Source organism: Rhineura floridana, chromosome 11 (genome assembly GCF_030035675.1).
Source record: "Rhineura floridana isolate rRhiFlo1 chromosome 11, rRhiFlo1.hap2, whole genome shotgun sequence".
In the NCBI taxonomy this organism is placed as follows: domain Eukaryota; kingdom Metazoa; phylum Chordata; class Lepidosauria; order Squamata; family Rhineuridae; genus Rhineura; species Rhineura floridana.
In genome coordinates, this window is record NC_084490.1 from 71,570,918 (window position 1) to 71,586,247 (window position 15,330).

Here is a 15,330-nt window from a genome sequence, read left to right on the forward strand (position 1 = left end):
AAGTGCATCTGGATAAGCGCCCACGGCCCCCTTTCCCCCGAAGAAAACCACTGTATTAGCAGAATGCCAAAAAGTGGAACACCGAAAAGTGGGGCCCTACTGTATAATATTGGTGTGCCTGATCTTGAAAATGACCTCATATGCACATCTTTATGCTTAGAGAGTTCATATGCAGTGAAAGCCACAGTGCTGATCATTGTAGGTACATATTCAAATCCACTCCAAACTAAATGTGTTTAGGAGTAAGTGATAAATCATAGGCATTTTCTCTATTATTGTACAATTTTATGGAGTCAATACTTCTTTTCCTGACTGAACTGATATAATAAAGACAAGATTAATAAATATAGAATATTATGCTAAACCCATTTTAACAGTGACTATAATTGAATCAGATTAACTAGTAGAATTGTAAAGTACCTTCTTTTAAGTAAATTGCTGCTTCGTAAAAATGTTTCACATACAGCTAATCCTTTTCAAGATAATGATGGCACCACCACCACCAATCTTACCAGTGGGCTTAAATCTAAATGAGAGTGTACTTTTGGCAATGTCAGCATCCCCATCCAAGACAGAACTCTCAGCATACAAAAGAAAACTCTGCTGAATAATTTTATTTGTCAGTTTTCAAGACTAAAGCATCTGTCCATCTGGCAAAGCAACCAAGGCAGCACACCAGCCTAGAACATCTGCAACTTGAAACCTATTCTAGTGATCAACTGTGGTTTCAGTGAAAGGAAGGCAGCATGTTTAGCTGCTCCATAGTTGAGATGTTAGACTATTTCTTGTACAAATGCCCATTGCTATCTTCGCTTTGTTCAGTTAGTTTCCATAGGAATAAACTAAACTATAGAATGGTGCATTGTGAAAGGGTATATGTAATAGCACAGTAAAAATAAGGGAAGAGAGACCGCTTCACAGTGTAATATTTCTTTCTAAATTGAACCTTTAACTTTTAAGCTCATTGATCATAATTTGCATAAACTTTCTTTGCTCTGCTTCCTGTTCAAGAGCCTGTGCTCTTATTTATCAACTGATTGCATTCATTTATCTAGTATGAAAATGCAGAAAATGCTTATATTTCTAAGTCAGGTGATGTTAGTAATTTGTTTTCATCCTTTGCTCTTTTAGATCAGTTCAGGCAGAAGTATCTAAAAACAATGTAGGCATTAAAAACTGAAGATACACATCCACTTCCACTTGCACAGGAGCTTCTGCTACAATTTGATTCAAAATTATTTCAGGCTAGTAAAATATGTGGGCTTATTTACAAGACCATTTTGTTGTAGTACTAAATCTACATTATGTTGCCTGTTTTTGTCATGCAAATTGCTTCTGAGCTTAACAGCACTGGGCTCAGCCTGTATATTGGAGATTTTCCAAATGGCAGTGGGAAGTGTATTATCTTTATACACTTTGGAGCATTAACAATACTTGTTCCTATGCCAAAAGAATTAGCCTATATAGCTTAATGCCACCACATAAATATAAAACAAGCATATACACAAAGGAAATTCACAATTAAGAAAGCCCGACTAGGGCATGAGATGCTGACTTATCAACAGTGCATACAATTGAACTGGCACTTTGAGGGAGAGTTTAAACTCTACTCCAGTGATATGTTGCAAAACAAAAAATTCATCCTATATTTTTCTGCTGAAATTCTTTAAATGTCACCGACACATTCAGTACTCATTATGATAAGCAACTAGTAATTAGGGTTGGCGCAAAGTAAACATTTGTGCATGTCTTGAGGCTTGATTACGAATGAATGAATACAGGAAAGTAAAAGATGCATATAGCATATACATGCTTCTATCCCTACAAATTACTACCATAGGAAGCTTTAATACTTAAGCAATGAACATAATAAGTGAATCCTGTATCAAGACTGAGGGTTTTTAATGTTTAATGTTAGAAGAAATGTAAGAATATAAGGTTAATATAAAATGTATCAAATCCCATTATAAAAGAGACACAAGGCAAGAAGGAGGAACCGGGGAACTACAGACCAGTCAGCCTAACATCAATCCCTGGAAAAACTCTGGAGCAGATTATAAAGCAGTCAATCTGGAAGCACCCTGAAAACCATGCAGTGATTACTAGGAGCCAACATGGATTTATGAAGAACAAATCCTGCCAAACTAATCTCATCTCATTTTTTGATCGGGTAACCTCCCTTGTAGACTGTGGGAATGATGTGGACATAATATACCTCGACTTCAGCAAAGCTTTTGACAAAGTGCCCCATGATATTCTCATTAGCAAGCTAGCTAAATGTGGGCTGAGTGGAACAACTATCAGGTGGATCCACAGTTGGCTCTAGAATCGTATTCAAAGAGTGCTTATCAATGGTTCCTTCTCAAACTGGGTGGAAGTAACGAGTGGGGTACCACAGGGCACGGTCCTGGGCCTAGCGCTCTTCAACATTTTTATTAACAACTTGGATGAGGAGGTACAGAGCACGCTTATCAAATTTGCAGATGATATAAAATTGGGGGGCATAGCTAATACCGTAGAAGACAGAAATAAAATTCAAAGGGACCTTGGTAGGCTGGAGCAATGGGCTGAAAACAACAGAATGAAATTCAACAGGGATCAATGCAAAGTTCTACACTTAGGAAAAAGAAACCAAATGCACAGTTATAAGATGGGGGATACTTGGCTCAGCAATATGACATGTGAGAATGATCTTGGAATTGTTGTTGATCACAAGCTGAATATGAGCCAACAGTGTGATGTGGCTGCAAAAAAGGCAAATGCTATATTAGGCTGCATTAACAGAAGTATAGTTTCCAAATCGCGTGAAGTACTAGTTCCCCTCTATTCAGCACTGGTTAGTCCTCATCTTGAATACTGCGTCCAGTTCTGGTCTCCACACTTGAAGAAGGATGCAGACAAACTGGAACAGGTTCAGAGGAGGGCAACAAGGATGATCAGGGGACTGGAAACAAAGCCCTATGAGGAGAGACTGAAAGAACTGGGCATGTTTAGCCTGGAGAAGACTGAGGGGAAATATGGTAGCACTCTTCAAGTACATGAAAGGTTATCACAGAGGAGGGCCGGGATCTCTTCTCGGTTGTCCCAGAGTGCAGGAGATGATGTGCTCAAGTTGCAGGAAGCCAGATTTTGACTGGACATCAGGAAAAACATCCTAACTGTTAGAGCCATACGACAATAGAGTCAATTACCTAGAGAGGTAGTGGGCTCTCTGACACTGGAGACATTCAAGAGGCAGCTGGACAGCCAACTGTCAGGAATGCTTTGATTTGGATTCCTACAATGCACAGGGGGTTGGACTTGATGGCCTTATAGGCCCCTTCCAACTCTACTATTCTATGATTCTATGGTTCTAAGATACCAATAATATAGCTCTAGCTCAAGTCTGTAACATTAATGAAATGCCAACCAAAATAGGCAGTTTAAAAATTATAATTAACCTTCTCAGGTGATAATATTTAAGAAATATTTATACATTTAATGCATAACTCCTTGGTTTTACTAGAATTACTATAGTAATAGATCTCAGTACCTTTATTTTCAGGTATAGTTTAGTTCTATGTGCTCTAGCAGATTGTGCACTCCCCCCATCCCTTCTTTAGCCTGGCCGCAAGGAGATCCGAGAGTTGGTACTGTTGGGAGTAATGTTACAAATAATCTGAACCAGCGGGGATGATAGACAGAAAGGCAATCTATTCTTCCCTCTGCTGATTCCTTCTCTAAAGTAACTTGTTTGTTTTTCTCAGCTTTGCTCCCATCTTCCTCCTTCCTTGTCATTGTTCTCAGTTAGTTAGAGGTGGCTCCCCAAGGGCAAGCCTCATGGCTGCATCGGCATGTATGAATTTATGTCCCTGTATTGATAAGCATTATATTTCTTTATTCGTTCAACTACCAGTCTTAACAGGCTAGTTATTTCTGCACTCCGCTGCAATATAGACCAATAGGTACTTACCATGAAGTTTCCTTCTTATTGGGAATTAGGAGGTATCCAAGTGAGTTGTGTTCCCTCCTATTGCTGGAAGACAAAAAACCATGTGACCAGAGCTTTATGTAAACGTCTCCCTGTGCTGGTCTTTCAACTGTTATGTGGCTAAGCTTCAAAAGAACCCTTTTAGCAACAAGGAAAAAGGAAACGAGACAATACTCAGGCTTATCCTAAGATAAGTGTATATGTATCTGCTAGTGTTGCAGCCACCAACTAGGGGGCACCCAGTGAGGAGGTTTCAACTATCCATTCTCAGCTGCATGTTGGCCATGTCCAAGTGGGATGTAGCTTAGCCGATTATCCTGTGGGTGCATTTAGGTGACTACGTGAGAAGCTGGGAGGACATGCTAGAATGCTCATTTCCCAAAGGCAGTCTTTATGCTGAGGCATCCAAGTCTAACTTGCATGCAAATGTGTTTTCTGTTGCCTCTACAGATCTCATGGTGGAAAAAGCTGATCTAGTGGAGTTGCCAAGATTTATAATAGCGGGATAAGGGTAGTGTACTTTTTTCCACAGGGTAAAGTGGAAAGAGACCAATTGAAGAGTTTGTCTGAAGACATCAATATAGGGGAGGTGGATCCTGAGTACCCTATGACACCCAGCATATGCCAGGCCCACTACAGACAGCAGGGCGATTTAGGGCAAAAGGAAGAAAGGATTGTTTATTGAGCTCTCTGGGAGACCTTGTGGACAAAGATTGGATCTAGGAAAAGAATTCCCTGATCTTTGTGGAAAATGAAATTTGTGTGTACTGCCTTCAAGTCGATTCTGACTTATGGCGACCGTATGAATAGGGTTTTCATGAGGCTGAGAGGCAGTGACTGGTGCAAGGTCACCCAGTGAGCTTCACGGCTATGTGGGGATTCGAGCCCTGGTCTCCCAGGTCACAGTACAACACCTTAACCACTACACCACACTGGCTCTCATGGAAAATGAAAAGGTGGTCTTTAATAGATAATTAATTGAATTCTGAAATCACATGTGGTGGAGATGTCTATAAGGAAATGAACTTTTGAAGAAAGGATGTGGAGTGAAACTGATTTGAAAATATGTTTTGAAAAATTCAAAATATAACTCTGACTCCCAAAGGTGACTCCCAAGAGGGCAGATGCCCAGTTTTGACATTACAGGGAACAGGGCACATTCCAGGCATTAAAAGTTTATTAGGTCTGAGGTCTAGATGGAAACTGGATTGCAAGAATTCTAGGAGTTTCTTTATGGTAGCCTTCTTGTTGTCAAGATGTTTTGTTTACTCTTAGTCCAATGAAACTCTCTTGGTTGACTCATAGATCCACAGCAAAGATTATCTCCTAGACACTAAAGATCTGAGACAACTTCTGAAGACAACCACAGCTTCAGAAGAGAGTGCTGTTCAGAGCCAAGCTGGGTACAGGTGGAGCAGAGGTCCCTGTGAGAGAAGACCCGACTGACCTGGAAGAAATCATGGGGGAATTATTGTGAGATGGAGGACCTCTGAGCACTAAGGATGTCTGGACCAATAAGGCACCATCAAAACAACTGATGCTTTTTATACTCAGACTTCACAGATGTTGTGTATCAGGTGTTGGAGGCAATACATACAGGAAATCTGGAGGCAATCCATTGCTTCTGCTGCCAGCAACAGGTATCTTGAAAAATACCTCCTAGTCTGGTACTTGGTCTGTTGGTGTGTGTCTAAAGTGCCCTTGATGAGCATGGATGAAGCCTTGTTGAGATGCCACCATCCTGGAAAAATGGTCTTTTGGCTAAGCCAATCAGCCACTGTATTCCATTACCCCTCTGATGTGTTCTGCCACTAGGATAGGTATTTATTTCAGGCCCAGGAGAAGTGGGCCAATTCCTTCAGGTGGAGGGATCAGATACCCCCTTGGCAGCAGATGTGGGCCTTCATTACTGTGTTGTCCGTGCAGCTGACTGATAAAAGTGACCAAAAGATCAGAGGCCCAGATTGGCTGACCTCAATTCTACCCTGCTGATGCTGTGGGACACTGGATATATCCCTTGTCCCCTATACTGTTTGGAAGCCTCTGTGGACATGACGTGAGGCTGACAGAGCTGGGGGGAGATCTCTGACAACTTGCCTGAAGATTGAGATATTGGAGAAGGAAGAACCTGTCTGATGGAACTCCTTGTAATTCTATCAGGTAGTGGCCTGATTCCACTTTCCAGAGGGCCCAGCAATCCTGTGTTGTGTGTTGCCAGATAATGAAGAAGCGCTAGAGTTCTCCTTCCACTGGAATGCGGTTGACGTCCGAACTATTGTTTGCCACCTTGAGACTGGGAGGTCCTGGTCTGGAGAGGTGAAAGAATCAGCCTCTGGCAACGGCGTGTGGCTGATTCCAAGATGATCTACCACTTTGAAAGGCTCTGGCTCTTCTAAACAAAACCCTCTGGGAATGAACGGATTGGTAAGACTAAAAAGCTCATCTAGGTTGTCACCTTTCTTCTTTTTCTGCTGTAGAGGGCATGGTCTTGCATTTGTATTAAGACTCTATCACTACTTCTTTAAAGAGCACGATTCCCAAAGAGCTTGTTGTCTGTGAAGAGAACTGAGGACAAATATCGAGAAGCAGCATCGTTTCATCATTTTAATCAAAAACCGTCTCTGTGCTGTACCCATTGCCCGAGGGGTACTTAGTGGTGTGGACGGGGGCCTACATGAAGGTCAAAGCACCTCCAAAGGACCAGCAAGCCCCAGCAGTTCATCACAGCCTCACAAAATAGTCTTACATTCAAACCAGAGATCCTTGAGTTTTTAAAAACAATTTTGAGTTTAACAAGCCAGATGTTATAACCCGTAGTTTGAAACTGGCTTGTTATGAAACTTACCAGAGTCTGTTTTAAATTAGGGTTCCTGGTTCAAATGATGCCAAGCTAAGAGTCTTTAAACATGAAACTAAACTCAGCCAAAGTCCTCTCCTCAGCTGCACAAGAGGAGGTGAGAGGAGGGTGAACACGCAACCCCACGTGACTTAGCATAATGTGTGAATACCATCACTGTCAGCATGGACACTCAGGGGGAAAAAAAGAAATAGGCTCAGAGTCAGCAATAATACCATGTCCAGAAGCAGAAAATCAATTTGAGGACAGTCCAAAAGAAAAGCATAAACTTTCTTTGTATTTTCCACCTTTAAAAATAGTCTAGGCAAACACATCTTGGCATTTGAACTCTGCAAGACCTACAAAGAAGCATAAGCTAGGTCAGCATTACCCAACCTTTTTGGACTCAACGCCCCTTTGCAAAATCTTTTTGTGCAACGCCCCCCTCAGATTAAGTATATGCCAGTGCTTCCTATTATACTTAATATACTTAACAACAAACTCATTCAGTTTACCGGCATTGTTTCGTTAAACAAGTTCATTTAAACATCACAGAAACAACGGGTAGCGAGTGTGTCCCATTCCTGAAGAAAACTAGCGAATAACTGACTGTCTGCATCACCCGTTTGCACACGGCACTCATCCGTTGGAAGAATGCGCCCTCCACCAATACAACCAGCTTATCAAACACTCTCTCGTGATTGGTTCCAACGTCCCTCAAGACAGCATCGGAACATTACCTAGTGCCGGGGCGTGGCTAATATCCCCATTCCTTGATATGACACTGGCCGCTATTCAGAATTTCTTTACTAAAGAGCACACACTATTTATAGTGTTATTTCCATGAACTGAGACTATTAAGTACATTCTAACTGGGGACAAAACAGTTTAAAAATTAATGATTTGTGTATTAAATAAAATTAAAATTAAATGCTTCAACTGTCACATCAGACCGCCAAATGTCAACGCCCCCAATGAACCCAAATGCCCCCTAAAGTTTGTAGTCACACCAACACCCCCCTGAAAGGCTGTGACATCCCCCAGGGGGGCGCTACCACCCACGTTGGGAATCGCTGAGCTAGGTGAATATATGCATATGCGATTCCATCTAACAAGGCTTCCTGTCCAGATGTTTCTATACAGAATTTTCAGGTATCTGAGGCACTGGCTTATGTCAGACTGACTAAAAACTTTTCAACTTCCTGGAGTAATTCACTTCCACCCAACACTGGTTTGTTGAGAACAAGAGGTAGCTATTTTTGTTCTGTTACAGTAAAAGTGAAAGATCTTGTAGCATCTTAAAGACTTAATGGATTGTTTGTGGCATAAGCTTTCATGGGCTAGAGTCCTCATCAGATTCCTCAATGAGAGAAAGAGCTGCATTTTCCTCCAATCTACAAAATTTACTTAGCATTTATAGATCTATTTGTCTCACACATAATTAGCCTGATTCCTTACCACATATATAACCAAGAGTAACATACATAGAAAAACACCTGACATCACATGAGCATTCCCAGCATTTGTGGCACTACCATAAAAGCAGAATTTATTTTTCAAATACATTTAATACTCGTAACACTGCAGGCAGAAGACATCTTATCCAGCTTTACTATGGATTCAAATAACCAGCTTAAACATCAGATTAAAAATGTGTAAGACACAAAATAGAAAACTCTTCAGCAATATAGAAGGCTATAGCTTCTTCCAATATGATCTCTGGGTGCTAGAAAATTGACTGAAGACTTTGTTGGACACAGCATGAATAATAATTTATTTCAAATAAAATTGCTTCCCTTTTTACCCAAATATTAAAATACAGTGCTTTGCAAAAGTAATCAGACCCCTGACCAATGCTCTCATATTACTAAATTACAAATGGTATATTGTAATTTTATTCTGTATGATATTTTATTTTCAAACACAAACTCAAAATCAATTGCTGTCAGGTGACATTGGTTTTTTATGTTGGGAAATGTTCAGAAGAAACATAAAAAACTGAAACGTGTTGCTTGCATAATTATTCAACCACCACATATTAATATTTGGTAGACCCAGCTTTTGCTACAATAAGAGCTTTAAGTCTTTGGGGGTAGGTAAGTACCAGCTTTGCACACAGTGTCTGAGGGATTCTGGCCCATTCTTCTTGGCAGATTCACTCCAGGTCGTTCAGGTTGGTTGGACGTCGCTTGTGGACTGCAATTTTCAAATACCACCATACATTCTCAATGGGATTGAGATCAGGACTTCAACTGGGCCACTGCAGGATATTCACCTTTTTGTTCTTGAGCCACTCCAATGTTGCTATGGCTTTGTGCTATGGCATTGTCCTGCTGAAAAGTGAATTTCCTCCCAAGATTCAGTTTTTTAGTAGACTAAAGCAGGTTCTCTTGCAGTATTTCCCTGTATGTTGCTCCATCGATTCTCCCTTCGATTTTAACAAGATGCCCAGTCCCTGCTGATGAGAAGCATTCCCACAGCATGATGCTGCCACCACCACACTTCACTGTAGGGAGTGTGTCTTGAGGCATGGGCAGTGTTAGGTTTATGCCACACATAGCGCTTTGAGTTTTGGCTATAAAGCTCTATCTTGGTCTCAAATGACCACAAAACCTTTTCCCACATTGCAGCTGGTGCACTCTCATACTTTCTGGCAAACTCCAGACGTGCTTTCAGGTGGTACATTTGAGTAACAACTTCTTTCCTGCCACCCTCCCATACAGGCCAATGTTATCCAGAGCTCTCTTGATATGGTTGACTGGTGCAGCATTAATGGAGAATTTTTATATATCCACAAATAATAATCATACATATTAGAAGGTATATATTTTAAAATCACAAGGAACTAAGCATAGGCCCGCAGACCTGTTGAGACCCTAAGATCCAGTCTCACAGAGAGCCCTAAAAATCATAGTCATTAAAATAACACCTGTGAGTAGGTCTAGAGAAGCAATCAATGGTCAAAGTAAACTCAGGGTGAACTCCTGCGCTTGCCAAGAACAGGCCGGTGCATGACTGACAATTACTAACGAGTGTATTGTTAAAGCAATGATAACATAATTAGTTGGTAATTACATTCTTTGTTTTAATATTCTATACAGCCAGAACTCCGACTACTGAAGAAAGTTTATAACGTTAGCAAAACAGGAATGAGATAAATTTTAAGCTTTAATATTGATTTCTAAAATAACCCAGTGAGTTAAATTGCAATTTTAATAAGTAGAATACAACTTTGTAAGTGGGCTTGTTATGTGCCTTGAGTATTAATGGTAAAAAGGGTATTGTGGATTGTTTTGCCTTTTTCATTCCTAGACAGTGGCTGGTACAGATTTACCCAGTGCCTTGTTTTAAATGTATGGTCTCCAGGCACAGTACAGCACCTTAATTATAACCCTTCCTCTATAATTAAATATTTTTACAGTTAGGAATGAGATTTTTAGGAAAATATAAGGAATAAGAAACCCTATTATAACTGTGGTGCTCATGACATTTCAGCCATCCTAAGTTGAGGCAAACCCAAGCAGGTGTACCAGGGTCAGCCTGGCCGATCAGAAACAATGAAACAATGGATGTACCGGGTTTGCTTGAAAGCACATTCACAATAGTAACTGGTTTCAACTGGCCCCCAAAATCATCAATAAGGTTAGACAGCAGAACAATGGTGATATTAATAAGATAGACAGAATATTGGAATAAGAAGTAGAATTACCTAATGTTTTCTGATTGTTGGAAGGATTGCAGGGAGGAGGAACTGTGATGTTATGTGGGAAGGAACTTGTGGGATTGGTGAACTAATGTCACATGCTGTAACTGTACTGTATAAAAGAGCTTGCACACAGTGCTTCAGTGCAGTCCTCTCCAGACTCTCTGGGAGGCTGACCCTGCATATGTTTGTAAAGACTAAAGGCCTACCTTTTTGCTTCAAGACTATATCCTCAAATTTCTTCAAGGACCCCCAGTACAAGATCCATAGGAGAAAATTCTCCATCACCGTTACTCCACTCCCAGCCACTGAACTCTGTAGCTCCTTCAAAGTGATGGTTGGCCTCTCTGTGGCTTCTCTTACAAGTCTCCTCCTTGTTCGAGCGCTGAGTATTGAGGGACGGCCTTTTCTTGGCAGTGCTGGGTGGTGTGATGCAGCTTCCACTTCCTCATTATTGATCCAACTGTGCTCACTGGGATATCCAAACACTTGGATATTATTTTGTACTCTTAATGTATTTGTATGACATTATCTCTCACATCTGTAGAATGCTCTTTGGTCTTCATTTTCCTTCAGATCCACAGCCTGACCAGTGACCCTTCAACAGTGGGGGGTTTTATCCTGACAATGTGATAGCAACTTTAATGGTTCACAGGTAGAGGCCAATGGTAAGGTAACTGTCCTCGATAGGGCAATTTCTTTCATCTGCGTAAACTGGGAGCTTCCACAGCATAGGGGTTGAATACTTATGCAAGTAACATGTTTCAGTTTTTTATCTTTCTTACAAACATTTCCCAACACAAAACCAATGTCACCTTACAATAATTGATTTTGTGTTTCAGTGTTTCGCAATAAAATATCATACAGAACGAAATTACAATGTACTATTTGTAATTCAGCAACATGAGAGCAATGATCAGGGGTCTGATTACTTTTGCAAGGCACTGTACATGCCCCCTCATCTTAATTCAGAAATCCCTCCTCGTTCCTTTCGTATTGTGCCTCTTAAGACTGTAAGCCTGAGGGTATGGAGAATCTTACCTTTTGTACTGTACTTAGAACATTTTAGGTGCTTTATTAAGTGATACATATTAACAACAGTAATAACTAATGCAAAGGTGTCTTCCACTTTACTGTCAGATAGAAAGACACAACTGTATACAAAAGAATAAGCTCTCAAGTCCCAGACAGAACTACAGATCAACAGAACTCGAATGCTGTAGGCCAAACAAATGGGTGCTATGTATTTAGAGTGGTAGAGCAGCTTAGATTATTATGGAATGGACAGGTAAGAGTGGCTTCTTCACCTCAACCTTACATTATGGTTCCTACACTGCATATTATGGACTCTATAAAAAATTAGTAGATAGCCAGAATACAGCAAAATATTTGAGATTTTTTTCAATACATCAAATAGGTGTAATGAAAGCTAGCTGTTAAATTATGACCTAGTAAACTGTATAAACTAATGAACGTGTTTTCCCAGCTGAGTTATTTTTTTTGCATGCAGTCAGAAAGCTTTTCTTCCTGTACCTAACAACCACTGCCAGCTCAGGTTTAGCTAAGAGACAGTCAGAAGTATTTGTCTGTAGGAGGATGGCATGCAACAGGATCAAAGAAGTAACAGAAGTGGTTCTGGCATTAAATAGCTCTGAAACCTTTCAAGTAAACAAACACACTGTCTCCAACAACATCACCTGCTTCTCAGACATGCACAGGTACAGGGAAGCACAATAAATTATTAGATGTAATCTCAAAAACATCTTACTAGGAAATGAATCAATAGTGACAAACTGTACTTCAAAAATGTATTTCTTGGTGATGGTAGTGGCCTAGATGACACCCAGTGGAAGGCACGCTGAGGAAAACAGGCATGCCTCATGTTAACTGATATAACATTGTGGACATAACTTGTAATTGTCAGGGGAATTACGCCTTTGAGATCGGACCATGACACTAATTTCCATCTCTGCATGAGAGTAAGGATGGAAAAAAGAATGTGTCTTGGTTATACCTCATTCACTCTTGTAAAAAGAGCCAGTGTGGTGTAGTGGTTAAGGTGTTGGACTACGACCTGGGAGACCAGGGTTCAAATCCCCACACAGCCATGAAGCTCACTGGATGACCTTGGGCCAGTCACTGCCTCTCAGCCATCTCTGCATGAGAGTAAGGACGGAAAAAAGAATGTGTCTTGGTTATACCTCATTCACTCTTAGCCACATGAAATTCCTGATAGTTTTAGCATGGACAATGTAAAAATGCCCTACAAATGTTTTAAAATGTAATTATTTTAGAACATTGGCCATTAGTTACTGGATCTGTAGGGGACCTACTGCAATTACAGTGACATTACCTGAGGAGGTTCCTTTTGAGGGGAAAGGAGGGCAGGGCTATATGTTACCAAGGCACATAGTTCCCAACTGTAAGCTTTCTTTTTAAGCAAATGGAAGTGTTCCCTGCATTTCCAATCCTTCCACCCACCTACTCATTTACCTCCACAAATACCACTGCTCTTATTTTTTATTTTTCCCTAGCTCAGCCCCCAGGAGAATGAAAAATAATCTGGATCAGCATTTGTATTATTTCATCAAACAGACTGAAGAACACAGATTTGTCAACGTAGCAAATATTTCTCACCCTAACTTGCTTAATTAACTGAGAGTAGGAAATACATGCTACTTTGGCAAAGGTGAAGTAGATATACAAGTGGAATACATGTTAAATAATAACCCTCATCATCCTTTCCTGCCCCCATTTTCAGAGGAGAGAGGTGGAGGCGCATTGGAATCAGCAGAACATACAATGAAACGGCAATGGCGGCGGCGCAGCAGCTGGCGGGAACGGCGTGTGCTGTGAGCTCTTCGACCGCCACCCCGCCGTTTTCACCTACGTGCACAACTACTACCACACAGGCAAGCTGCACTGCCCTGCCGACGTCTGCGGTCTGCTCTTCAAGGAGGAGCTAGCCTTCCAGGGCATCGACAAGACCAACGTGGAGCCCTGTTGCTGGATGACCCACCGGCAGCACCGTGACACCGAGGAGGCGCTGGACATCTTCGAGGCACCTGACCTCATCACCAGTGAGCTGCCCCCCGAACCCGACGACAAGGAGCTGGCCACCAAGCACCTGGGCATCAAGGACGTTGGCGCCATCGGCACCTCCTCCGTCGCCAATGGCTCCCCCCTCGACGGCAAGGGTGGCCGCTGGAAGAGGCTCCAGTCGCGAATGTGGGCACTCTTCCAGGACCCTCACTCTTCCCGAGCCGCCAGGGACCCTGATAATCGGATACCCCAAGACGCAGCTTACTTAGCTTGGGTGTAAATCCAGCACTGGCCATCCGCTACCCCATGTCTTGCTATCTGAGCAACACTAAGCTCTTCGCCGAATACCTTGCTCTCAAGCAGCACCGAGCCGCCTCCGCCGCTGCGGAAGAGGGAGGAGGAGAAACGTTTTCCCTCTGTTCTGGTTGCATTGTATTTTTACTGTATATTTTTTACTGGTTATTTCGTATGTAATTTTTTTGTAATATGTTTTATAATATTTTGTTCACCACTTTGGGGGCCTTTTGGCCAAAAAGTGGTATATAAATAACCTATAATAATAATAATAACAAATATAAAAAACAAGCAAAAGAAAAACAATTCTGAACAACTCCTCCCTCTTGAACTCCTAAAGTTATACTGTTGTCCATAAAAAGAAAAAGGCTACTTGAATCGAATATCCTGGGCACCTTATAACAGTTTACCCCTGAGACCCTTGCTGTACAGTTGATTTATTTATTTATTATTTAGTTCTGATTAGACTATTGCAAGTTATATTTAATAATTACTGATTTATGTTTCTTTTGTCTCAAATAGGTCTGTGGTTTTCCTGGGAACAAAGCAGCTGACTCAGTATCAATTATACCTCTGACAACCATTATTATTGTTGTTTCAGATGTTAAATTTAATAGTTTTTTTCTGTATCAATTTGTACTATTGTGAACTTTAACGTAACGGACGTGGATCTCCTTTTGGAACTATATTGTTTATGTAACAAATAATAGTTCGGGTTTTTTTTACAGCATTCAATAAAAAAGTTACAACTAAAAAAGTAATACATGTTAAATAAAATATTAGTTTTTGGATGTTTGAAATACCTGTTTTTGACAGTCTTTTAATGATTGTTTTACGGAGCAATCCAAATGCTGGGGGGCTGGCAAAGGGCGGGCTGGCGAAAGAGAAGACAGTGGAAAGCTCAGTGTGATTCTCCTCCTGCTCAGGAGCCTCCTCTCTGACAAACAGGCCTTCTGGGGAGTAAGCACTCCCCATAGGCCACAATGGAAAATAATTGAAATGATTTCACTGCGCCAGCCTTTTGGCCACCAGAGGTTGTGGGGGGATCGAGACCTGGGGAGGGCTCTGAATGCATGGAGGACATTGTGTAAGTGCCCCCTCACAGCTCCTCCCCTGCCATGCCCCAGGAACACACAATTTGGGGGCCTTCCACTGGCCTCTGTCCACCAGGCTGTCCCTAGCGGACCTCTGATGGCACCGGCAAGCTCCTGGCAGCACCATGGCTCAGCCATAGTGGAGGGCCATTGCAGACAGAGCCTGGTGCAGCCAGGAGCCTGCTGGCACAGTCCAGGCTCCGCCGCAGACAACTCACCCCAGCCAAGTGGAAAAGTGAGTTGGATTGCACCCTTAATGTTTTATTTTATGTTTTTTGTAAACCACTTTGAGGTTTTCTTACAATGAAATGGTGTATAAATGTTGCTATTAAATAAAATAGTTTGGCAACTGTAGACAGACAACCCAAGGATGACTTGGCAACTCAGGAGA

The 15,330-nt window shown here is 41.5% G+C and overlaps 2 protein-coding genes across 10 annotated transcripts in view; one reads left to right on the plus strand and one right to left on the minus strand.

The window, feature by feature from the left end:
• INVS (inversin) overlaps positions 1-15,330 on the minus strand; it is a 220,119-nt gene that overhangs the window by 144,399 nt on the left and 60,390 nt on the right. Inside the window, exon 1 of one of the 9 annotated variants that reach the window (XM_061589721.1) lies at positions 3,953-4,017. The exons of the other annotated variants lie outside the window; for them this stretch is intronic. Within the exon in view, the coding sequence (XP_061445705.1) occupies positions 3,953-3,955 (3 nt within the window). The 5' untranslated portion in view covers positions 3,956-4,017. Of the gene's footprint in view, positions 1-3,952; positions 4,018-15,330 lie in introns of those variants that run through there. 9 annotated transcript variants of the gene reach the window in all.
• Positions 11,785-13,831, plus strand: LOC133366744 (potassium voltage-gated channel subfamily C member 2-like). Its single transcript, XM_061590200.1, has 2 exons — positions 11,785-11,797; positions 13,338-13,831. Exons 1-2 carry the CDS (start codon positions 11,785-11,787, stop codon positions 13,829-13,831), a joined length of 507 nt encoding a protein of 168 aa, XP_061446184.1.